At 43.5% G+C, this 26,987-nt stretch overlaps 1 protein-coding gene across 1 annotated transcript; it reads right to left on the reverse strand.

Moving 5' to 3' along the window:
• Positions 1–1,143: 1,143 nt before the first annotated feature.
• JMJD4 (jumonji domain containing 4) lies at positions 1,144–26,944 on the reverse strand. Its single transcript, XM_054273839.1, has 7 exons — positions 26,853–26,944; positions 22,355–22,840; positions 17,765–17,930; positions 16,439–16,564; positions 9,267–9,534; positions 4,006–4,152; positions 1,144–2,488 (listed from the first exon to the last, which is right to left on the reverse strand). Exons 2-7 carry the CDS (start codon positions 22,611–22,613, stop codon positions 2,177–2,179), a joined length of 1,278 nt encoding a protein of 425 aa, XP_054129814.1. The 5' UTR covers positions 22,614–22,840; positions 26,853–26,944; the 3' UTR covers positions 1,144–2,176.
• Positions 26,945–26,987: the final 43 nt, after the last annotated feature.

A 26,987-nucleotide genomic window follows, 5' to 3' on the forward strand; every position in this document is an offset into this window, starting at 1 on the left:
ACTTCCTAAAACTTCCCGAAATTCCAAGTTTTTCTCGGCTTTGATTTCGGGAAGAGTTCGAGCGAGGCCTGAAGGGTAACAGTGTGCAGCCATTTGTGCTTCCAGGTTTTTGGGTTTTTCCAAGGAAAATCAGGAGGGGGAGGTTCCTCTGGGAATATTCTGGGTGGGAATTGTGCTGTGGAAGCGTGCAGGAGGTGCTGGATCCGCAAAAAAATTCCACAAGGAGTTATTTCCCTGAGTGCCTGCTCAGAACCCTAAAAAAAATTGGGATTTTCCTTTGGCTGGGATGGGTTTTTCCTTAATTCCTCCAAACTTTCCTGGAGGGAATTCTGGGGCTTGGAATTTTGGGAGCACATTCCCATTCCTGCTTTTTATTGGGATGAGTCAAGGCAGGTTTTGCTGGGAGTTGAATTAAATTAAATTTAATCCTGAGCGTCTCAGCCTTGGAAATCCCAGTTTGGAAGACATGGAATCAACATTCCCAAATCCAGGCTCCAGCCCAGATTCCATGGAATTCCCTAAAAAAGGCTGGAAAAGCTGAGCTGGACCTGGAAGAGGAGAGGTTTTAACAAAGCTGAGCTTAAGCTTTGCTTCATTATAAATGAAAACTTGTTAATTTTATTTAAATAAGAATTTGCTTCGTTCCACTTCCAGACTTGGTCCACGGGGAATTTCTGCCCTGAGTGATGCTCAGAATCCTAAAAAAATTGGGATTTTCCTTTGGCTGGGATGGGTTTTTCCCCCTAATTCCTCCAAACCACTCAGAGCTTTCCTGATCTTTCCTGGAGGGAATTCTGGGGCTTGGAATTTTGGGAGCACATTCCCATTCCTGCTTTTTATTGGGATGAGTCAAGGCAGGTTTTGCTGGGAGTTGAATTAAATTAAATTTAATCCTGAGCATGTCAGCCTTGGAAATCCCAATTTGGAAGACATGGAATCAACATTCCCAAATCCTGGCTCCAGCTCAGATTCCATGGAATTCCCTAAAAAAGGAATGGAAAAGCTGAGCTGGACCTGGAAGAGGAGAGGTTTTAACAAAGCTGAGCTTAAGCTTTGCTTCATTATAAATGAAAACTTGTTAATTTTATTTAAATAAGAATTTGCTCCGTTCCACTTCCAGACTTGGTCCACGGGGAATTTCTGCCCTGAGTGATGCTCAGAACCCTAAAAAAATTGGGATTTTCCTTTGGCTGGGATGGGTTTTTCCTTAATTCCTGCAAACCACTCAGAACTTTCCTGGAGGGAATTCTGGGGCTTGGAATTTTGGGAGCACATTCCCATTCCTGCTTTTTATTGGGATGAGTCAAGGCAGGTTTTGCTGGGAGTTGAATTAAATTAAATTTAATCCTGAGCATGTCAGCCTTGGAAATCCCAATTTGGAAGACATGGAATCAACATTCCCAAATCCTGGCTCCAGCTCAGATTCCATGGAATTCCCTAAAAAAGGAATGGAAAAGCTGAGCTGCACCTGGAATTAGAAAGGTTTTAACAAAGCTGAGCTTAAGCACAGGGAATTTGCTTCATCCCACTTCCAGACTTGATCCACAGGGAATTTTTGCCCTGAGTGATGCTCAGAATCCTAAGGAAGTTTGGGATTTTCCTTTGGCTGGGATGGCTTCTTTCCTTAATTCCTGCAAACCGCTCAGAACTTTGGGAATGTTCTCCCTCCTTCCATTCTCCCTCCTCCCACTGGAACAAACTCTTGTCCAAGTCCATTTCCTCCTCCAAACCCTTTGGGAAACCTCTTGGAAAAGCAGGAATTCAGAGCAGGGCCGTGTCTATGGCTGATTCCAGGTGCTGGCTCCAGCTCAGCTTCCATGGAATTCCATGGAATTCACCAGCTGGATTTCCCTGAAAAAAGGATGGAAAAGCTGAGCTGCATTTGGAAGTAGCGAGGTTTTAACAAAGCTGAGCTTAAGCACAGGGAATTTGCTTCATTCCACTTCCAGACTTGATCCACAGGGAATTTCTGCCCTGAGTGATGCTCAGAATCCTAAGGAAGTTTGGGATTTTCCTTTGGCTGGGATGGCTTCTTTCCTTAATTCCTGCAAACCGCTCAGAACTTTGGGAATGTTCTCCCTCCTTCCATTCTTTCTCTTCCCACTGGAGTAGAGCTTTTGGCCAAGTCCATTTCCTCCTCCAAACCCTTTGGGAAACCTCTTGGAAAAGCAGGAATTCAGAGCAGGGCCGTGTCTATGGCCGACTCCAGGTGCTGCAGCAGAGCCTCTGGAGAAGGGCTCAGGCCGGTCAGGTCCAGCTTGCGGAAATCCTCGTTAGCGCTTAACGAGCTCAGCACCTTCGCCGTCCGCTTGAGGTCGAACACGGCGTGCAGCATTCCCAGGGTGGAAATGGCGGCTTTGGAATCGTTCTGGGCCGAGGATTCCTCATCCAGGCCCTTCTCCAGCACCGAGATCCGGTTCTCCGCGATGACTTTGAGGAAGTTGTAGAATTCCTTGTAGTCGATGCCCGTGCAGGATTTCATGATCAGCTAAAGGGGGAAGCGGAGGGAGAATGGGAATGACAGCAGGGAAAAAATCCCTAAAATTGGATTTGGTGAAGTTGGGGGTTCTTTGGAATCATCAATAATTGTGTTTAGGAATTTTCTCATTGGAATTGCTTCTGGTTGTTTTTCCCAAATATTAATTGTGGGAATTTTCCCAAATATTCATTTCTGGAAGGAGATCAACCCAAGGAGAGGGAACAGCTTCCAGAAATAAATTGGAATTTTTCTCATTTAGGAGATTTTGGAAGGAATTTCACCCATCCTCTTCCTCATGGAATTTTGGTTGGATTGTGGAGTTTGGTCCTCTGGATTCTTTCCCAGCTCCAGGGATCCAGGGGCAGCCACAGCTTCTCTGGGAATTCCATCCCAGACAGGAATTCCTTCCCAAAATCTTAACTAAATTCCCATTTTTCCAATGGGAAGCCATTCCCTGACTCCTGTCATTCCAGGTTTATCCCAAATCCCTCTCCAGCTTTTCTGGAGCTGGATTGTTTTCCCAAATATTAACTGTAGGTATTTTCCCAAATATTCATTTTTGGAACGAAGTCAACCCAAGGAGAAGAAACAGCTTCCAGAAACAAATTGGAATTTGGTTTATCCAGAAGTTTTTGGAAGGAATTTCACCCACCCTCTTCCTCATGGAATTTTGGTTGGGTTGTGGAGTTTGGTCCTCTGGATTCTTTCCCAGCTCCAGGGATCCAGGGGCAGCCACAGCTTCTCTGGGAATTCCATCCCAGACAGGAATTCCTTCCCAAAATCTTAACTAAATTCCCATTTTTCCAATGGGAAGCCATTCCCTGTGTCTTGTCATTCCAGGTTTATCCCAAATCCCTCTCCAGCTTTTCTGGAGCTGGATTGTTTTCCCAAATATTAATTGTGGGAATTTTCCCAAATATTCATTTTTGGAACGAAGTCAACCCAAGGAGAAGAAACAACTTCCAGAAATAAAATGGAATTTGGTTCATCCAGAAGTTTTTGGAAGGAATCCCACCCACCCTCTTCCTCATGGAATTTTGGTTGGATTGTGGAGTTTGGTCCTCTGGATTCTTTCCCAGCTCCAGGGATCCAGGGGCAGCCACAGCTTCTCTGGGAATTCTATCCCAGCCAGGAATTCCTTCCCTAAATCCCCATTTTTCCAATGGGAAGCCATTCCCTGTCTCCTGTCATTCCAGGTTTATCCCAAATCCCTCTCCAGCTTTTCTGGGGCCCCTTTAGGCTCTGGAAGGGGCTCTGAGGATTCTCCCTTCTCTATGTGAACATTCCCAGCTCTCCTGATCCTGATTTTTTTCCACCTTTCCAACCAACATTCCAACCTGGACACAGCCAACAACCAGAAGCAATTCCCAAACTTCTACAGGCAGCATTCCCAAACTTTTATGGGGAATATTTCCCAAAGAAAACAAAGCCGTCCCCAACTCCTGCTTCCTTAAAACCCACGGAAATTCTGCTGGGAGAACTCCAAGAATCCCGGAATTCCTGGATAATTTGGGATTGGGGGGTACCTGGCACTGGAGGTGCCAATCGTCCACGGGATCTTTCCATTGGCTGATCTCCCTCTGGACGGCCGCCAGCTCATCCTGCAGGAAGCTCCACATGACGGCCACGTTGCAGCCGTTCACCCAGTTGTGGTTGATGGAGATGGTGTCCTCCTGAGGGAAAAAGTTGGGATAATCCATGGATAATTAGTAATCAGTCACTAATTAGGTTATGAGGGATGATAATATGGAATTTGCTGCTCCAAAAATCCTATTCCTGAGCAATCCAGACTGTCCCCAATTCCCAACATGCTGCCGCTGACCCAGCTGTGGTGGATGGAGATGGTGTCTTCCTGAGGGAAAAGGTTGGGATAATTCATAGATAATTAGTAATTAGTCACGAATTAAGTGATTAGGGATGATAATATGGGGTTTGCCACTCCAAAAACGTGATTATTTCTTTAGAAACACAGAATGTTCCTAATTCCCAAAATGCAGCCACTGACCCAGCTGTGGTGGATGGAGATGGTGTCTTCCTGAGGGAATAATTTGGGATAATCCATGGCTAATTAGGAATTAGTCAATAAATTAGTTATTAGGAATGATAATATGGAATTTGTCGCTCCAAAAACCTGATTCTTTCTTTAGAAACCCAAAATGTCCCTAATTCCCAAAATGTTGCTGCTGAGCCAGTTGTGGTTGATGGAGATGGTGTCCTCCTGAGGGAAAAAGTTGGGAAAATCCATGGATAATTAGTAATCAGTCACTAATTAGGTTATGAGGGATGATAATATGGAATTTGCTGCTGCAAAAATCCTATTCCTGAGCAATCCAGACTGTCCCCAATTCCCAACATGCAGCCACTGACCCAGCTGTGGTGGATGGAGATGGTGTCTTCCTGAGGGAATAATTTGGGATAATCCATGGCTAATTAGGAATTAGTCAATAAATTAGTTATTAGGAATGATAATATGGAATTTGTCGCTCCAAAAACCTGATTCTTTCTTTAGAAACCCAAAATGTCCCTAATTCCCAAAATGTTGCTGCTGAGCCAGTTGTGGTTGATGGAGATGGTGTCCTCCTGAGGGAAAAAGTTGGGAAAATCCATGGATAATTAGTAATCAGTCACTAATTAGGTTATGAGGGATGATAATATGGAATTTGCCGCTGCAAAAATCCTATTCCTGAGCAATCCAGACTGTCCCCAATTCCCAACATGCTGCCACTGACCCAGCTGTGGTGGATGGAGATGGTGTCTTCCTGAGGGAAAAGTTTGGGATAATCCATGGCTAATTAGTAATTAGTCAATAAATTAGTTATTAGGAATGATAGTATGGAATTTGTCGCTCCAAAAACCTGATTCTTTCTTTAGAAACCCAAAATGTCCCTAATTCCCAAAATGTTGCTGCTGACCCAGTTGTGGTTGATGGCAATGGTGTCTTCCTGAGGGAAAAAGTTGGGATAATCCAAAGATAATTAGTAATTAGTGACTAATTAAATTATCAGGAATGATGATATGAAATATGTCGCTCCAAAAACCTGATTCCTTCTTTAGAAATCCAAAATGTCCCTAATTCCTAAAATCTCCCTAATTCCCAAAATGCTGCCACTGACTCAGCTGTGGTTGATGGAAATTATGTCTTCCTGAGGGAAAAGTTTGGGATAATTCATAGATAATTAGTAATTAGTCACTAATTAAGTGATTAGGGATGATAATATGGGGTTTGCCACTCCAAAAACGTGATTACTTCTTTAGAAACACAGAATGTTCCTAATTCCCAAAATGCAGCCACTGACCCAGCTGTGGTTGATGGAGATGGTGTCTTCCTGAGGGTAAAAGTTGGGATAATCCATGGCTAATTAGTAATTAGTCAATAAATTAGTTATTAGGAATGATAATATGGAATTTGTCGCTCCAAAAACCTGATTCTTTCTCTAGAAACCCAAAATGTCCCTAATTCCCAAAATGTTGCTGCTGAGCCAGTTGTGGTTGATGGCAATGGTGTCTTCCTGAGGGAAAAAGTTGGGATAATCCAAAGATAATTAGTAATTACTCATTAATTAAGTTGTTAGGAATGATAATATGGAATTTGCTGCTGCAAAAATCCTATTCCTGAGCAATCCAGACTGTCCCCAATTCCCAACATGCTGCCACTGACCCAGCTGTGGTGGATGGAGATGGTGTCTTCCTGAGGGAAAAGTTTGGGATAATCCATGGCTAATTAGTAATTAGTCAATAAATTAGTTATTAGGAATGATAGTATGGAATTTGTCGCTCCAAAAACCTGATTCTTTCTTTAGAAACCCAAAATGTCCCTAATTCCCAAAACGTTGCTGCTGAGCCAGTTGTGGTTGATGGCAATGGTGTCTTCCTGAGGGAAAAAGTTGGGAAAATCCATGGATAATTAGTAATTACTCATTAATTAAGTTATTAGGAATGATAATATGGAATTTGTGGCTCCGAAAATCCTATTCCTGAGCAATCCAGAATGTCCCTAATTCCCAAAATGCAGCTGCTGACCCAGCTGTGGTGGGTGGAAATGGTGTCTTCCTGAGGGGAAAATTTGGGATAGTCCATAGATAATTAGTAATTAGTCACTAATTAAGCTATTAGGGATGATAATATGGGATTTGCCACTCCAAAAACCAGATTTCTTCTTTAGAAACCCAAAATGAATGTTCCTAATTCCCAACATGCTGCTGCAGACCCAGCTGTGGTGGATGGAAATGGTGTCTTCCTGAGGGAAAAATTTGGGATAATCCACGTATAATTACCAATTAGTCAATAAATAAGTTATTAGGGATGATAATACAGAATGTGCTACTCTAAAAACCTGATTTCTTCTTTAGAAACCCAAAATATCCATAATTCTCAAAATGCAGCCATTGACCCACTTCTGGTTGATAGAAATGGTGTCTTCCTGAGGGAAAAATTTGGGATAATCTATGGATAATTAGTAATTAGATACTAATTAGGGATGATACTAATTAGATACTGATTAGGGATGATAATATGGGATTTGCTGCTCCAAAAACCTAATTCCTTCTTTAGAAATCCAAAATGTCCCTAATTCCTAAAAATGTCCCTAATTCCCAAAATGCAGCCACTGACCCAGCTGTGGTTGGTGGAGATGGTGTCTTCCTGAGGGAAAAATTTGGGGTAATCCACAGATCATCAGTAATTAGCCACTAATTAAGTTATATAGGAATGATAATATGGAATGTACTGCTCCAAAAACCTGATTCCTTCTTTAGAAACCCAAAATGAATGTTCCTAATTCCCAACATGCAGCCGCTGACCCAGCTGTGGTTGGTGGAGATGGTGTCTTCCTGAGGGAAAAACTCTGGATAATCCATTGATAATTAGTAATTAGTCACTAATTAAGTTATTAGGGATGATAATATGGAATGTGCCGCTCCAAAAATTCCATTTTAAGGGATCTTAAGGATCATCCCATTCCATGGGCAGGGACAATTCCCACTATCCATGGTGCTCCAAGATGGAATTCCTCCTTCCTGGGAAGGATTTCCATTGTTTCCCATTCCTTTATCCCGGGATCTTCCTCCTCCTCACCCCATTTCTATGCCATGGAATTCCTGGAATGGTTTAGGTGGGAAAGAACCTTCAGGATCATCCCATTCCCACCATCCCAGGGTGCTCCAAGCTGGAATTCCTCCTCCCTGGGAAGGATTTCCATTGTCTCCTCTTCCTTTTTCCAGGATCTTCCTCGTCCTCCTCCTCTTCCTCTCCTCCTCACCCCAGTTCTATCCCATGGAATCCCTGGAATGGTTTGGGTGGGAAAGGACCTTAGGGACCATCCCATTCCCACCATCCCAGGGTGCTCCAGGCTGGAATTCCTCCTTCTTGGAAAGGATTTCCATCATTTCCTATTCCTTTATCCCAGGATCTTCCTCCTCCTTATCCCAATTCTATGCCATGGAATTCCTGGAATGGTTTGGGTGGGAAAGGACCTTAAGGACCATCCCATTCCCACCATGCAAGGTGCTCCAAGCTGGAATTTCTCTTTTCTGCGAAGGATTTTCATCATTTCCTATTTATTCTGTGATCTTCTTCCTCCTTACCCCAATTCCATGCCATGGAATTCCTGGAATGGTTTGGGTGGGAAAGGACCTTAGGGACCATCCCATTCCCACCCTCCCAAGGTGCTCCAATGTCCTGGAATTCCTCTTTCCTGGGAAGGATTTTCAGCCTTTCCTCTTAGTTTTTCCTGGGATCTTCCTCCTCCTCCTCCTCACCCGAGTTCTATGCCATGGAATTCCTGGAATGGTTTGGGTGGGAATGGACCTTAGGGATCATTCCATTCCCTTCCTTCCTGGGATCATTCCATCCTTTCCTCTTCCTTTATCTCAGGATCTTCCTCCTCCTCCCCCCAATTGTATGGAATTCCTGGAATGGTTTGGGTGGGAAAGGACCTTGGGGATCATCCCATTCCCACCATCCCAGGGTGCTCCAGGCTGGATTTTCTCCTTTTTGGGTAGGATTTCCATCTTTTCCTCTTCCTTTATTCCATGATCTTCCTCCTCACCCCAGTTCTATGCCATGGAATTCCTGGAATGGTTTGGGTGGGAAAGGACCCAAACCTTAGGGACCATCCCAGGGTGCTCCAAGCTGGAATTCCTCCTTGGAAAGGAATTCCATAATTTCCTATTCATTTATCCCATGATCTTCCTCCTCCTTATCCCAATTCTCTGCCATGGAATTCCTGGAATGGTTTGACTGGGAAAGGACTTCCCACCATCCCAGGGTGCTCCAAGCTGGAATTCCTCCTTCCTGGGAAGGATTTCCATCCTTTCCTCTTCCTTTTTCTCAGGATCTTCCTCTTCCTCCTCACCCCAATTCCATGCCATGGAATTCCTGGAATGGGTGGGAAAGGACCTTAGGGACCATCCCATTCCCACCATCCCAGGGTGCTCCAGGCTGGAATTCCTCCTTCCTGGGAAGGATTTCCATCATTTCCTATTCCTTTATCCCAGGATCTTCCTCCTCCTCACCCCAATTCCATGCCATGGAATCCCTGGAATGGTTTGTGTGGGAAAGGACCTTAAGGACCATCCCATTCCCACCATCCCAGGGTGCTCCAAGCCTCATCCAAGCTATCCTTGACCACTTCCACGGATGGAGTTTCTCTGGGAAAACCATTCCAAACCTCCCAACATCACCCAGGAGAACGGATCAACCTTTCCCCTGGAAATCCCAACTTCCATCCATCCATCCCAACGAAACCTTTGGGATCCCGGAGCAATTCCCAGCGGATCCGTGCCCTCACCAGGTTGTGAACCTGGTGGTGCCACCCGCTGGGGATGAAGACGATCTCTCCGGCCTCCTGGAGAATCTCCAGCGGGGGCTGGCTCTGGCCGTAGCGCGGATAAATCCTCTCGTCCCGGAGATCCGGGGCCGTCACGTCGAAGGGGAGATTCCCGTGGCGATCCTTCAGGAATTCCTCCTGCCCCGCGGGATACAGCAGCCACTTCTTCCTGCCGCAGACGTTGGCCGACCAGCTGTAGGAGCGGAAGACGTCGGCGTGGAACGGCGTCCTGGGAAAAAACAGGGATGGGCGGGAATCAATCCCGAAAAATTTCCAACGGGGGTTCGAGTCGTCGAGAAGGCGAGGGGCTGATCCCAGAATTCCGTGAGGAATTTCAGTTGGATTATGGGGTTTTGGTTATTAAAAGGCCATTATGGGGATACTGATCCCAAAATTCCTCATGGAATTTTGGCTGGATTATGGACTTTGGCTAATAGAAGGTAAATATGTGGATATTGATGCCAAAATTCTATGAGGAATTTCAGTTGGATTATGGGGTTTTGGTTATTGAAAGGCCATTTACAGATGCTGATCCCAAAATTCTTCATGGAATTTTGGTTGGATGATGGGAGATTTGGTCATTATTAGGGCATTATGTGGATACTAATCCCAAAATTCCACATGGAATTTCAGTTGGATTATGGAGTTTTGGCTATTAAAACGCCACTGAATCCATACCAATCCCAAAATTCCATGAGGAATTTCAGTTGCATTATGGGGTTTTGGTTATCAAAAGGCCATTATGTGGCTACTGATCCTGAAAATCCTCATGGAATTTTGGATGGATTATGGAGTTTTGATTATTAAAAGGCCACTATATGGATACTGATCCCAAATTTCCATGAGGAATTTCAGTTGGATTATGGGGTTTTGGTTATTAAAAGGCCATTATGGGGATGCTGATCCCAAAATTCCTCATAGAATTTTGGCTGGATTATGGACTTTGGCTAATAGAAGGTCAACACGTGGATATTGATCCCAAAATTCCTGATGGAATTTCAGTTGGATTATGGGGTTTTGGTTATTAAAAGGCCATTTACAGATGCTGATCCCAAAATTCCTCATGGAATTCAATTGGATTATGGGGTTTTTGTTATCAATAGGGCATTACATGGATACTGATCCCAAAATTCCATAAGGAATTTCAGTTGGATTATGAAGTTTTGGCTATTAAAAGGCCAATGTATCCATACTGATCCCAAAATTCCTCATGGAAATTTGGCTGGATGATGAGAGTTTTGAGTATTAAAAGGCCACTATATGGATACTGATCCCAAATTTCTATGAGGAATTTCACTTGGATTATGGGGTTTTGGTTATTAAAAGGCCACTGTATCCATACCGATCCCAAAATTCCTCATGGAATTTTGGCTGGATTATGGACTTTGGCTAATAGAAGGTCAATACGTGGATATTGATGCCAAAATTCCATGAGGAATTTCAGTTGGATTATGGGGTTTTGGTTATTGAAAGGCTATTATATGGATGCTGATCCCAAAATTCTTCATGGAATTTTGGTTGGATGATGACAGTTTTGGTTATTAAAAGGCTATTATATGGATACCGATCCCAAAATTCCTCATGGAATTTCAGTTGGATTATGGAATTTTGGCTATTAAAACGCCACTGTATCCATACCAATCCCAAAATTCCTCATGGAAATTTGGCTGGATTATGGGATTTTGGTTATTAATAGGGCATTACGTGGATACTGATCCCAAAATTCCATGAGGAATTTTAGTTTGATGATGGAGTTTTGGTTACTAAAAAGCCATTGTATCCATACCAATCCCAAAATTCCTCATGGAATTTTGGTTGGATGATGGGAGTTTTGGTCATTATTAGGGCATTATGTGGATACTGATCCCAAAATTCCACATGGAATTTTGGCTGGATTATGGAGTTTTGGCTATTAAGGCTGTTATATGGATACTGATCCCAAAATTCCATGAGGAATTTTAGTTTGATGATGGAGTTTTGGCTATTTAAAGGCCATCATACCCACACTGATCCCAAAATTCCTGATGGAAATTTGGCTGGATGGTGGGAGTTTTGGTTATTAATAGGGCATTACGTGGATACTGATCCCAAAATTCCCCATGGAATTTTGGCAGGATAATGGAGTGTTTTAGATCTTCTCTACTTTATGGAGTTTTGGCTGTTAAGGCTGTTATATGGATGCTGATCCCAAAATTCCTCATGGAATTTCAGATGGATGATGGGAGTTTTGGCTATTAAAAAATCACTGTATCCATACTGATCCCAAAATTCCCCATGGAATTTTGGCAGGATAATGGAGTGTTTTAGATCTTCTCTACTTTATGGAGTTTTGGCTATTAAGGCTGTTATATGGATGCTGATCCCAAAATTCCATGAGGAATTTCAGTTGGATGATGGAGTTCTGGCTATTAAAACGCCACTGTACCCACACTGATCCCAAAATTCCTCATGGGATTTCAGTTGGATGGTGGGAGTTTTGGTTATTAATGGGGCATTACGTGGATACTGATCCTGAAATTCCTCATGGAATTTTGGATGCACTATGGAGTTTTGGCTATTAAGGCTGTTACATGGATACTGATCCCAGAATTCCATGAGGAATTTCAGTTGGATGATGGAGTTTTGGCTATTAAAACGCCACTGTATCCATACCAATCCCAAAATTCCTCATGGAAATTCAGTTGGATGATGGGAGTTTTGGTCATTATTAGGGCATTATGTGGATACTAATCCCAAAATTCCACATGGAATTTCAGTTGGATTATGGAGTTTTGGCTATTAAGGCTGTTATATGGATACTGATCCCAAAATTCCACGAGGAATTTTAGTTTGATGATGGAGTTTTGGCTATTTAAAGGCCATCATACCCACACTGATCCCAAAATTCCTGATGGAAATTTGGCTGGATGGTGGGAGTTTTGGTTATTAATAGGGCATTACGTGGATACTGATCCCAAAATTCCCCATGGAATTTTGGCCGGATAATGGAGTGTTTTAGATCTTCTCTACTTTATGGAGTTTTGGCTATTAAGGCTGTTATATGGATGCTGATCCCAAAATTCCATGAGGAATTTCAGTTGGATGATGGAGTTCTGGCTATTAAAACGCCACTGTACCCACACTGATCCCAAAATTCCTCATGGGATTTCAGTTGGATGGTGGGAGTTTTGGTTATTAATGGGGCATTACGTGGATACTGATCCTGAAATTCCTCATGGAATTTTGGATGCACTATGGAGTTTTGGCTATTAAGGCTGTTACATGGATACTGATCCCAGAATTCCATGAGGAATTTCAGTTGGATGATGGAGTTTTGGCTATTAAAACGCCACTGAATCCATACCAATCCCAAAATTCCATGAGGAATTTCAGTTGCATTATGGGGTTTTGGTTATCAAAAGGCCATTATGTGGCTACTGATCCGGAAAATCCTCATGGAATTTTGGATGGATTATGGAGTTTTGATTATTAAAAGGCCACTATATGGATACTGATCCCAGAATTCCATGAGGAATTTCAGTTGGATTATGGGGTTTTGGTTATTAAAAGGCCATTATGGGGATACTGATCCCAAAATTCCTCATGGAATTTTGGCTGGATTATGGACTTTGGCTAATAGAAGGTAAATATGTGGATATTGATGCCAAAATTCTATGAGGAATTTCAGTTGGATTATGGGGTTTTGGTTATTGAAAGGCCATTTACAGATGCTGATCCCAAAATTCTTCATGGAATTTTGGTTGGATGATGGGAGATTTGGTCATTGTTAGGGCATTATGTGGATACTAATCCCAAAATTCCACATGGAATTTCAGTTGGATTATGGAGTTTTGGCTATTAAAACGCCACTGAATCCATACCAATCCCAAAATTCCATGAGGAATTTCAGTTGGATTATGGGGTTTTGGTTATTAAAAGGCCACTGTATCCATACTGATCCCAAAATTCCTCATGGAATTTTGGCTGGATTACGGACTTTGGCTAATAGAAGGTAAATATGTGGATATTGATGCCAAAATTCCATGAGGAATTTCAGTTGGATTATGGGGTTTTGGTTATTAAAAGGCTATTTACAGATGCTGATCCCAAAATTCCTCATGGAATTTCGGTTGGATTATGGAGTTTTGGCTATTAAAATGCCACTGAATCCATACCAATCCCAAAATTCCATGAGGAATTTCAGTTGCATTATGGGGTTTTGGTTATCAAAAGGCCATTATGTGGCTACTGATCCTGAAAATCCTCATGGAATTTTGGATGGATTATGGAGTTTTGATTATTAAAAGGCCACTATATGGATACTGATCCCAAATTTCCATAAGGAATTTCACTTGGATTATGGGGTTTTGGTTATTAAAAGGCCACTGTATCCATACCGATCCCAAAATTCCTCATGGAATTTTGGTTGGATTATGGACTTTGGCTAATAGAAGGTCAACACATGGATATTGATCCCAAAATTCCTGATGGAATTTCAGCTGGATTATGGGGTTTTGGTTATTAAAAGGCCATTTACAGATGCTGATCCCAAAATTCTTCATGGAATTTTGGTTGGATGATGGGAGATTTGGTCATTATTAGGGCATTATGTGGATACTAAACCCAAAATTCCACATGGAATTTCAGTTGGATTATGGAGTTTTGGCTATTAAAATGCCACTGAATCCATACCAATCCCAAAATTCCATGAGGAATTTCAGTTGGATTATGGGGTTTTGGTTATCAAAAGGCCATTACGTGGCTACTGATCCTGAAAATCCTCATGGAATTTTGGATGGATTATGGAGTTTTGATTATTAAAAGGCCACTATATGGATACTGATCCCAAATTTCCATGAGGAATTTCAGTTGGATTATGGGGTTTTGACTATTAAAAGGCCATTATGGGGATGCTGATCCCAAAATTCCTCATAGAATTTTGGTTGGATTATGGACTTTGGCTAATAGAAGGTCAACACGTGGATATTGATCCCAAAATTCCTGATGGAATTTCAGATGGATTATGGGGTTTTGGTTATTAAAAGGCCATTTACAGATGCTGATCCCAAAATTCCTCATGGAATTCAATTGGATTATGGGGTTTTTGTTATCAATAGGGCATTACATGGATACTGATCCCAAAATTCCATAAGGAATTTCAGTTGGATTATGAAGTTTTGGCTATTAAAAGGCCACTGTATCCATACTGATCCCAAAATTCCTCATGGAAATTTGGCTGGATGATGAGAGTTTTGAGTATTAAAAGGCCACTATATGGATACTGATCCCAAATTTCCATGAGGAATTTCACTTGGATTATGGGGTTTTGGTTATTAAAAGGCCACTGTATCCATACCGATCCCAAAATTCCTCATGGAATTTTGGCTGGATTATGGACTTTGGCTAATAGAAGGTCAATACGTGGATATTGATCCCAAAATTCCTGATGGAATTTCAGTTGGATTATGCGGTTTTGGTTATTGAAAGGCTATTATATGGATGCTGATCCCAAAATTCTTCATGGAATTTTGGTTGGATGATGACAGTTTTGGTTATTAAAAGGCCATTATATGGATACTGATCCCAAAATTCCTCATGGAATTTTGGTTGGATGATGGGAGTTTTGGTCATTATTAGGGCATTATGTGGATACTAATCCCAAAATTCCACATGGAATTTCAGTTGGATTATGGAGTTTTGGCTATTAAGGCTGTTATATGGATACTGATCCCAAAATTCCACGAGGAATTTTAGTTTGATGATGGAGTTTTGGCTATTTAAAGGCCATCATACCCACACTGATCCCAAAATTCCTGATGGAAATTTGGCTGGATGGTGGGAGTTTTGGTTATTAATAGGGCATTACGTGGATACTGATCCCAAAATTCCCCATGGAATTTTGGCCGGATAATGGAGTGTTTTAGATCTTCTCTACTTTATGGAGTTTTGGCTATTAAGGCTGTTATATGGATGCTGATCCCAAAATTCCATGAGGAATTTCAGTTGGATGATGGAGTTCTGGCTATTAAAACGCCACTGTACCCACACTGATCCCAAAATTCCTCATGGGATTTCAGTTGGATGGTGGGAGTTTTGGTTATTAATGGGGCATTACGTGGATACTGATCCTGAAATTCCTCATGGAATTTTGGATGCACTATGGAGTTTTGGCTATTAAGGCTGTTACATGGATACTGATCCCAGAATTCCATGAGGAATTTCAGTTGGATGATGGAGTTTTGGCTATTAAAACGCCACTGTATCCATACCAATCCCAAAATTCCTCATGGAAATTCAGTTGGATGATGGGAGATTTGGTCATTATTAGGGCATTATGTGGATACTAATCCCAAAATTCCACATGGAATTTTGGCTGGATTATGGAGTTTTGGCTATTAAGGCTGTTATATGGATACTGATCCCAAAATTCCATGAGGAATTTTAGTTTGATGATGGAGTTTTGGCTATTTAAAGGCCATCATACCCACACTGATCCCAAAATTCCTCATGGAAATTTGGCTGGATCGTGGGAGTTTTGGTTATTAATAGGGCATTACGTGGATACTGATCCCAAAATTCCCCATGGAATTTTGGCAGGATAATGGAGTGTTTTAGATCTTCTCTACTTTATGGAATTTTGGCTATTAAGGCTGTTATATGGATGCTGATCCCAAAATTCCTCATGGAATTTCAGCTGGATGATGGGAGTTTTGGTTATTAAAAGGCCATTATATGGATACTGATCCCAAAATTCCTGATGGAATTCTGGCTGGATAATGGAGTGTTTTATATCCTCTGTGCTTCTCCTCTTCTATCCCAAAAATCCCTTATGGGCAGGGAATTCTGATACAAACACCACAAATGCAATTTTACAACCAACACTGGGCTGGAATTTTCACCTGGAATTTTCCCCTGGAAAACACCGGAGTTATCCCTGCACATTCCAAGGATCCCAAGGGAATTTCTCCTCTATTCTCCCAGATCCTTTTTTATTTTCTTTGTTTTTGTGGGCACAATTTGGGATTTTCCCTTTTCCCTCCCACCCAGAGCCAACCAGGACACCGGGAAACCTGCCTGCTTATCCTGAGGGATAATGGGATCATTTCTTGGGATATTCAACTGGAAAAAGGAATTTTTTGGGATGAGAGCCTTACCAGGATCCCTTGGGTCCCATGTAGACGAACCTAAAATCATCCACGGCCACGGCATCCCAATATTCATTGAGCCAATCCGAGGAAAAATACACGGGAGTGGTGTAAACATCCTGCTCTGGAAAAGCTCTGGAAAACAAAAACGCTGGGAAAAGCAGCTCAGGAAAACAGGATTTCCCCCCAAATGCAGCGGGAAGAGCAAGGTGGATCCCTCAGGATGGAATTCCAGGGGTTTGGGGTGGAAGGGAGTTGAAGGAGCAGCTTATCCCAAATTTTCACTGCCCCAGATTGTTCCAAGCTGGTTCCAGGGATTCAGGGGCAGCCACAGCTCCTCTGGGAATTCCATCCCAGCCCTTCCCCATTCCCACATGGAAAATTCCTTCCCAAGCTTCTTTTCCAGCTGGAGAAGGAAAGGCAGAGCTGGGGGAAGGCAACTTGGAGGAGTGGGAACGTTCCCAGAAAAGCCAAGGGCTACTAAAGGATCCCAAATCCAACATGGAATAATCCCAACCCAAATCCCACTCCAGGTCTGACTGTAGGAGCTGCTCCAGTGCCATTTTCCATAGGGAGAAAACATGGAATGGTTTGGGTGGGAAGGGACCCTAAGGATGATCCCATTCCATGGCCAAGGACAATTCCCACTGTCCCAGGCTGCTCCTGGCCTTGGGCACTGCCAGGGATCCAGGGGCAGCCACAGCTGCTCTGGGAATTCCAGCCCAGCCAGGAATTCCTGCCCAAATTGAGCTGAAATGGATCCTGAGCTTGGAATAAAAGCTGGGAATGAGGCTGAGGGAATGACATCAGCCTGGAATATCGGGGATTTGAGGAATTCTGGGCTCTTTTTGCAGCTGGAGGCCAAGGCTTTGGAATCCCTCAGGGAATGTTGGAATATTTTCCCTCCGCGCTGATGCTGAGCTCGTCTGCTTTGCCTCAAAACCCAAAACTGGAACAACTGAAAATCATGGAATCACGGAAATTTTGGGGTTGGATGGGATCCTAAAGAACATCCAGCCCCAACCCCGTGCCAGGGACACTTCCTAGGACACTCCAACCCCATGCCAGGGACAATCCCAGCGTGCTCCAAGTTGGCTTTGGGCAGTTCCAGGGATGGAGCAGCTTCTTTGGGAATTCCATCCCAACCAGGAATTCCTTCATAAATGAAGTGGGAAGCCATTCCCTTGGTCCTGCCATTCCATGCTTATCCCAAATCCCTCTCCAGCTCTCCCGGAGCCCCTTTAAGGCTCTGGAAGGGGCTCTGAGGATTCCACGGATCCCTCCCTTCTCCAGAGGAACATTCCCGGTGCTGGATTGTTGGGAATGAGCCCTGACCTGCTCAGGTGCCAGTCCTTGAGGTAGAGGCAGCCCCGGGGGGAGCGGTGGCCGTTCCCGATGTATTCCCGCCAATATTCCACGAACTCCTTGAAGGGCAGCTGCTCCTTGGGGTTGGAGTTGTACTCCCTGACATCGCAGTTGGCAACGGGCACCACGGCTTCTCCTGGAATTACAAATCCCTCGGAATTCTCCACGGGAATGAGGAGGATTCATCAAATCAGCTCCACCTCAAGCTCATCCCTGCGGAATTCCGGGCTTTAAATATTCCAGAGGAACCATCCCGATAACGGAACCATCATTCCAGGGAAAACATGATCCAGGAATTACAAATCCCTTGGGAACGAGGAGGATCCATCAAATCACCTCCTCAAAGTTTATCCCTGTGGAATTCTGGGCTTCAAATATTCCAGAGGAATAATCTATATTCCAGAACCATCATTCCAGGGAAATACAATCCTGGAATTACAAATCCCTTGGGAATGAGGAGGACCCATCAAATCACCTCCACCTCAATCTCATCCCTGCGGAATTCCAGGCTTCAAATATTCCAATGGAACCATCCCAATCCCAGAACCATCATTCCAGGGAAAACATGATCCAGGAATTACAAATATCCCTTGGAAACGAGGAGGATCCATCAAATCACCTCCCTAAAGTTGATCCCTGTGGAATTCTGGGCTTCAAATGTTCCAGAGGAATATTCTATATCCCAGAACCATCATTCCAGGGAAATACAATCCTGGAATTACAAATCCACTGGGAATGAGGAGGACCCATCAAATCATCTCACACTCAATCTCATCCCCACGGAATTCCAGGCTTCAAATGTTCTGAAGGAACCATCCCAATGTTCCAGAACCATCATTCCAGGGAAAACATGATCCAGGAATTACAAATCCCTTGGGAATGAGGATTCATCAAATCATCTCCACCTCAATCTCATCCCTGCGGAATTCCGGGCTTCAAATATTCCAAAGGAACCATCCCAATGTTCCAGAACCATCATTCCGAGGGGAACATGATCCAGGAATTACAAATATCCCTTGGAAACGAGGAGGACCCATCAAATCACCTCCCCAAAGTTGATCCCTGTGGATTTCTGGGCTTCAAATATTCCAGTGGAACCATCACAATCACAGAACCATCATTCCAAGGAAACACAATCCTGGAATTACAAATCCCTTGGGAATGAGGAGGACCCATCAAATCATCTCCACCTCAAGCTCATTCCTGTGAAATTCCAGGCTTTAAATATTCCAAAGGAACCATCCCGATAACAGAACCCTCATTCCGAGGGGAACATGATCCAGGAATTACAAATCCCTTGGGAACGAGGAGGATCCATCAAATCACCTCCCTAAAGTTCATCCCTGCGGAATTCTGGGCTTCAAATATTCCAGAGGAATATTCTATATCCCAGAACCATCATTCCAGGGAAATACAATCCTGGAATTACAAATCCCTTGGGAATGAGGAGGATTCCTCAAATCATCTCCACCTCAAGCTCATTCCTGTGAAATTCCAGGCTTCAAATATTCCAAAGGAACCATCCCGATAACGGAACCATCATTCCAGGGAAACACCATCCAGGAATTGCAAATCCCTCAGGAATTTTCCTTGGAAATGAGGAGGACCCATCAATCACCTCCCTAAAGTTCATCCCTGCAGAATTCCAGGCTTCAAATATTCCAGAGGAATATTCTATATCCCAGAACCATCATTCCAGGGAAATACAATCCTGGAATTGCAAATCTGTCAGGAATTTTCCTCAGGAATGTGGAGGACCCATCAAATCATCTCCACCTCAAGCTCATCCCCATGGAATTCTGGGCTTCAAATATTCCAAAGGAACCATCCCAATATTCCAGAACCATCGTTCCAAGGGAACACCATCCAGGAATTACAAATCCCTTGGGAATGAGGAGGATCCATCAAATCACCTCCCGAAAATTCATCCCTGTGGATTTCTGGGCTTCAAATATTCCAGAGGAATATTCTATATCCCAGAACCATCATTCCAGGGAAATACAATCCTGGAATTACAAATCCCTTGGGAATGAGGAGGATTCCTCAAATCATCTCCACCTCAAGCTCATTCCTGTGGAATTCCAGGCTTTAAATATTCCAAAGGAACCATCCCGATAACGGAACCATCATTCCAGGGAAACACCATCCAGGAATTACAAATCCCTCGGGAAAGAGGAGGATCCATCAATCACTTCCCTCAAGCTCATTCCTGCAGAATTCTGGGCTTCAACTGTTCCAAAGGAACCATCCCAATGTTCCAGAACCATCACAACAGGGGAACACGATCCAGGAATGACAAATCCCTCCGGAATTTTCTCAGGGAATGAGGAGGACTTGTAAAATCGCCTCCCTAAAGTTCATCCCTTTGGAATTTTGGGCCTCAAATATTCCAGAAGAATATTCTATATCACAGAACCATCGTTCCAAACTAACAAAATCCAGAAATTACAAATCCCTCAGGAGTTTTCCTCGGGAATGAGGAGGATCCATCAAATCACTTCCCTCAAGTTCATCCCTGAGAATTCCAGGCTTTAAATATTCCCAAGGAACCATCCCAATATTCCAGAACCATTGTTCCAAGGGAACATGATCCAGGAATTACAAATCCCTTGGGAATGAGGAGGATCCATCAAATCATCTCCCGAAAATTCATCCCTGTGGATTTCTGGGCTTCAAATATTCCAATGGAACCATCCCAATCCCAGAACCATCATTCCAGGGAAACACCATCCAGGAATTGCAAATCCCTCAGGAATTTTCCTTGGAAATGAGGAGGACCCATCAAGTCACTTCCCTCAAACTCATTCCTGCAGAATTCCAGGCTTCAAATATTCCAGAGGAATATTCTATATCCCAGAACCATCATTCCAGGGAAATACAATCCTGGAATTACAAATCCCTCAGGAATTTTCCTCAGGAATGTGGAGGACCCATCAAATCATCTCCACCTCAATCTCATCCCCGTGGAATTCTGGGCTTCAAATATTCCAAAGGAACCATCCCAATATTCCAGAACCATCGTTCCAAGAGGAACATGATCCAGGAATTACAAATCCCTTGGGAACGAGGAGGATCCATCAAATCACCTCCCTAAAGTTTATCCCTGTGGATTTCTGGGCTTCAAATATTCCAGAGGAATATTCTATATCCCAGAACCATCATTCCAGGGAAATACAATCCTGGAATTACAAATCTCTCAGGAATTTTCCTCAGGAATGTGGAGGACCCATCAAATCATCTCCACCTCAATCTCATCCCCACGGAATTCTGGGCTTCAAATATTCCAAAGGAACCATCCCAATATTCCAGAACCATCGTTCCAGGGAAACACCATCCAGGAATTACAAATCCCTTGGGAATGAGGAGGATCCATCAAATCTCCTCCCGAAAATTCACCCCATGGAATTCCAGGCTTCAGATATTCCAAAGGAACCATTCCAGGGAAACACCACCCAAATCCAGAATTGGTTTTTTTTTGAAGTGTCCTGGATTTTCCTGCTCTTTATTCCATGTGCCCCCCAAATTTTCCTGGTTTTTCTTTGCTGGGACCTGAATTTTCCAGTTTTTTCTTTAAAGGGAATGTTCCCCTTAAATCCATTAGGAGGGAGGGATTGATTAGGACGGAATAATTTAGGATTTGGAATAATTAAATTCTCCAAGATTTTAAATTTATTTAAATAATTAATTATAACGAAAATTTGGGAATAAATTTCGGCTTGGAGTCTGCAAACCAGACCGTGAAGAAATGGGAAAAATCCATGGATTCATTTTGGGCAAAAGCTTGGGAATTGGGGTTTTTTTAGTGCTTTTATCCTGAAAATTCAATCCTAAAAAGCTGAGTTCTTTAGGATTTGGAAAAAACCCCAGGATTTACTGAACTTCTGCTCAAAGTTGGGTTTCCCAAGGAAAGAAAAATCCATGGATTAATTTAGGATAAAATCAAGGAATTTAGGGGTTTTTTTAAATGCTTTTATCTCTAAAATTCAATCCTATAAGGCTGAATCCTTTAGGAATTGGAATAATTAAATTCTCAAATTTTTAAATTCATTTGAATAGAAATTAATTAAAAAATTGTGAATGAATAAATGGAAAAAAATTCCATGCATTAGTTTAGGAAAAACTTGGAATTTTCTGTTTTTTCAGTGCTTTTAATCCCTAAAATTCAGTCCTAAAATACAAAATCCTTTAGGATTTGGAAAAAATTCCAGGATCTACCAAACTTCTGCAGGAGATGCTCAAAGTTGGGTTTCCCGTGGAAAAAATCCATGGATTAATTTCGGATAAAAACTTGGAATTTTGGGGTTTTTTAAGTGCTTTTATTCCTAAAATTCAATCCTATAAGGCTGAATCCTTTAGGAATTGGAAGAATTAAATTCTCCAAGAGTTTAAATCTATTTAAATATAAATAAAAAATAAAATTTGGGAGTAAATAAATGGAAAAAAACCTATGTATTAGTTCAGGAAATTCTTGGATTTTTGGTTTTTTTAGTGCTTTCATCCCTAAAATTCAGTCCTAAAATACCAAATCCTTTAGGATTTGGAAAAGATCCCAAGACTTACCAAACTTCTGCAGGAGATGCTCAAAGTTGGGTTTCCCATCCCACGTCACCCAGTTCTTCCTGCTGCCCCAATCCTCGGTGAACTTGGCTGAGAAAATGCAGGGATGGTTGGGAATGAGATAATCCCGGAAAAAATCGGAATAAGTGAAAGAATCGACTTTGTCAATAAAATCCACGTGGCCCCCGGGGAGAGCACCCGGAGAAGAATTCCCAAAATCCCGGAAAAAAGCGGTGGAACAGGCAAAGGTTGCTCTGTCCATGCAGGCTGCGAAAAATTCCTGGCCGAGCCAAGGAATTTGGAGAAATAATCCCAAAAACAAAATCCCTGCTAAAAATGGGATTTGAGGATTTAAAAGTGTGGGAAATCATGGGGAGATTGAGGGGGAATGAGTGTTGGGATAATTTGGGTTTTCCATGGTTTTTGGGATAGCTGGGAAATGGATTTTTTTAATGGATGTTTCTTCCTCTTGTCAGAGCTGGTTCAGTCCTAAAAAAACAGGAAAAGAAAATTTCAGTGAGGTATTTCCAAGGAATTAATAAATTGAAGGGGTGGAGGAAAAGAAATTCCTGAAATATTTGGGAATGCTCTGGGATCTTCCCTTTCTTTCCAGGTCTGGCACCTCCCATTTCCTACAGAGTTTTCCCCAAGGATTTTGAACAATGGCAGGATAAAAATGGGGAAAAAATGGAAAAAAAATAAAAAAAAAAGAGGGAAGGAGGAGGCTGAGCACAGAAGGAATGAAGCAAAGAGGCTGCAGGGTTGGGATTTGGGAAACACTGAGGGAAAAGGGGATTTAGGGATCTCCATGAGGGAATTCCTCCCTCACGGAGATCTAAAGGAATATTGAGATTAAGGAACGTCCACGAGGGAATTTTCCCTCAGAAATCTCCAAGGGAGTATTGGATTTATGGGACATCCATGAGGGAATTGCTCCCTCAGAGATCTCCAAGGGATATGGCAGTGGAATGAAAGGATTTCCATGAGGGAATTCTCCCCTCATGGAGCTCGAAGGGGATATTGGAATGAAGGGAAATCCATGAGGGAATTCCTCCCTCAGAGATTTCCTTGGGAATAACAGGACTAAGGAACATCCATGGGGAAATTTCCCCCTCACACATCTCCAAGGGAATGTCAGAATTACGGGACATCCATGAGGGAATTCCTCCCTCAGAGATCTCCAAGGGAATGTCAGAATTAAGGGAAATCCATGAGGGAATTCCTCCCTCAGAAATCTCCAAGGGAATGTCAGAATTAAGGGAAATCCATGAGGGAATTCCTCCATCAGAGATCTCCAAGGGAATGTCAGAATTAAGGGAAATCCATGAGGGAATTCCTCCCTCAGAAATCTCCAAGGGAATGTCAGAATTAAGGGAAATCCATGAGGGAATTCCTCCCTCAGAAATCTCCAAGGGAATATCAGAATTAAGGGAAATCCATGAGGGAATTCCTCCATCAGAGATCTCCAAGGGAATGTCAGAATTAAGGGAAATCCATGAGGGAATTCCTCCCTCAGAGATCTCCAAGGGAATGTCAGAATTAAGGGAAATCCATGAGGGAATTCCCCCCTCAGGGCACTCCAAGGAAACGCTGGGATATCACAGTGGGATTAAAGGATTTCCATGTGGGAATTCCTCCCTCAGAAATCTCCAAGGGAACACCGGGATTGAGGGACATCCATGAGGGAATTTTCCTTCACAGAGCTCTAAGGGAACACCAGGATACGGCAGTGGGATTAAAGGATTTCTGTGCGGGAATTCTCCCCTCATAGAGCTCCAAAGGAATATCAAAATTAAGCAACATCCATGAGGGAATTTTCCTTCACAAAGCTCCAATGGAACACCAGGATATGGCAGTGGGATTAAAGGATTTCTGTGAGGGAATTCTCCCCTCATAGAGCTCCAAAGGAATATCAAAATTAAGCAACATCCATGAGGGAATTTTCCCTCAGAGATCTCCAAGGGAATATCAGAATGAAAGGAAATCCATGAGGGAATTCCTCCCTCACAGAGCTCCAAGGGATATGGCAGTGGGATTAAAGGATTTCCATGAGGGAATTCCTCCCTCACAGAGCTCCAAGGGAATATCAAATCCAAGGGACATCCAGGAGGGAATTTTCCCTGTGAGATCTCTAAGGGAACACCAGGATATGGCAGTGGGATTGAAGCATTTCCATGAGGGAATTCTCCCCTCACAGAGCTCCAAGGGACTATGGAAATTATGGGACACCAATGAGGGAATTCCTCCCTCACAGATCTCCAAGGGATATGGCAGTGGGATTAAAGCAATTCCATGAGGGAATTCCTCCCTCAGAGGTCTCCAAGGGAACACTGGGATTAAGAAACATCCATGAGGGAATTCCTCTCTCACAGAGCGACAAGGGAATATCAAAATTAAAGAACATCCATGAAGAAATTCCCCCCTCAGAGACCTCCAAGGGAATATAGGAATGAAGGGAAATCCATAAGGGAATTCATCCCTCACAGAGTGCCAAGGGAATATCAGAATTAAGGGAAATCCATGAGGGAATTCCTGCCTCAGGGCACTCCAAGGAAACGCTGGGATAACACAGTGGGAATAAAGGATTTCCATGTGGGAATTCCTCCCTCAGAAATTTCCAAGGGAACATTGGGATTGAGGGACATCCATGAGGGAATTTTCCTTCACAAAGCTCCAATGGAACACCAGGATATGGCAGTGGGATTAAAGAATTTCTGTGCGGGAATTCTCCCCTCATAGAGCTCCAAAGGAATATCAAAATTAAGCAATATCCATGAGGGAATTTTCCCTCAGAGATCTCCAAGGGAATATCAGAATGAAAGGAAATCCATGAGGGAATTCCTCCCTCACAGAGCTCCAAGGGATATGGCAGTGGGATTAAAGGATTTCCATGAGGGAATTCCTCCCTCACAGAGCTCCAAGGGAATATCAAATCCAAGGGACATCCAGGAGAGAATTTTCCCTCTGAGATCTCTAAGGGAACACCAGGATATGGCAGTGGGATTGAAGCATTTCCATGAGGGAATTCTCCCCTCACAGAGCTCCAAGGGACTATGGAAATTATGGGACACCAATGAGGGAATTCCTCCCTCACAGATCTCCAAGGGATATGGCAGTGGGATTAAAGCAATTCCATGAGGGAATTCCTCCCTCAGAGGTCTCCAAGGGAACACTGGGATTAAGAAACATCCATGAGGGAATTCCTCTCTCACAGGGCGACCAGGGAATATCAAAATTAAAGAACATCCATGAAGAAATTCCCCCCTCAGAGACCTCCAAGGGAATATAGGAATGAAGGGAAATCCATAAGGGAATTCATCCCTCACAGAGTGCCAAGGGAATATCAGAATTAAGGGAAATCCATGAGGGAATTCCTGCCTCAGGGCACTCCAAGGAAACGCTGGGATAACACAGTGGGAATAAAGGATTTCCATGTGGGAATTCCTCCCTCAGAAATTTCCAAGGGAACATTGGGATTGAGGGACATCCATGAGGGAATTTTCCTTCACAAAGCTCCAATGGAACACCAGGATATGGCAGTGGGATTAAAGAATTTCTGTGCGGGAATTCTCCCCTCATAGAGCTCCAAAGGAATATCAAAATTAAGCAATATCCATGAGGGAATTTTCCCTCAGAGATCTCCAAGGGAATATCAGAATGAAAGGAAATCCATGAGGGAATTCTTCCCTCACAGAGCTCCAAGGGATAAGGCAGTGGGATTAAAGGATTTCCATGAGGGAATTCATCCCTCAGAAATCTCCAAGAGAACATTGGGATTAAGTGAAATTCATGAGGGAATTTTCCTTCACAGAGCTCCAAGAGAATATTGGAATGAAGGGAAATCCATGAGGGCATTCCTCGTTTACAGAGCTCCAGTGGACCACTGCGATTAAGGAACATCCATGAGGGAATTCCCCCTTTACAGAGCTCCAAGGGAATATGGGAATTATGGGACATAATGAGGGGAAATCCTCCCTCACACATCTCCAAGGGAATATCAGAATTAAGAGACATCCATGAGGCAATTCCTTCCTCAGGGAACACTCGCTAAGGGAACACCGAGATTAGGGAACCTCCATGAGGGAATTCCCCTCTCAGAGATCTCCATGGGAACACTGGGATTAGGGAACCTCCATGAGGGAATTCCCCCCTCACAGATCTCCATGGGAACACCGGGATTAGGGAACCTCCATGAGGGAATTCCTCTCTCGGAGATCTCCATGGGAACACCGGGATTAGGGAACCTCCATGAGGGAATTTCCCCCTCACAGATCTCTATGGGAACACCGGGATTAGGGAACCTCCATCAGGGAATTCCCCCCTCAGAGAACACCGGGATTAGGGAACCTCCATGAGGGAATCCCCCCACGGCCATCCCCAGTGTTGGGGGGAGGACCCGGACACCACAGGGCGTCGCACACGCCATGCCTCGCCCTCCCGTCCAGCCCGCACCGTCGCTGCCCGCAGGAACCGGGAGCACCCCGAGGGGAGCCACACTCACCCCCGCTCCCCTCGGGGCAGCCCCGCGGCGCGAATGGCGGCGTCGGCGGCGACAATGAAAGCCTATGGCGGGCGCTGCCGGAACCTCTGCGTCGAGCGGGTGGGGGCCGGAGGGGAGGCGAAAAGCGGAGCGCAG

The sequence above is a fragment of the Melozone crissalis genome, unplaced genomic scaffold, assembly GCF_028551555.1.
Source record: "Melozone crissalis strain CALT ecotype California unplaced genomic scaffold, PUWL_Pcris_2 ptg000016l_1, whole genome shotgun sequence".
Classification (NCBI taxonomy): domain Eukaryota; kingdom Metazoa; phylum Chordata; class Aves; order Passeriformes; family Passerellidae; genus Melozone; species Melozone crissalis.

Excerpts from the sequence above, each read along its gene's own strand:
- JMJD4 (XM_054273839.1), bottom strand. The coding sequence starts at position 22,613 with ATGGACAGAGCAACCTTTGCCTGTTCCACCGCTTTTTTCCGGGATTTT. Across the intron at positions 16,565-17,764 it reads AAGGACTGGCACCTGAGCAG|AGCTTTTCCAGAGCAGGATG; the intron begins GTCAGGGCTCAT and ends TTTGTTTTCCAG. Across the intron at positions 9,535-16,438 it reads ATGGGACCCAAGGGATCCTG|GACGCCGTTCCACGCCGACG; the intron begins GTAAGGCTCTCA and ends GTTTTTTCCCAG.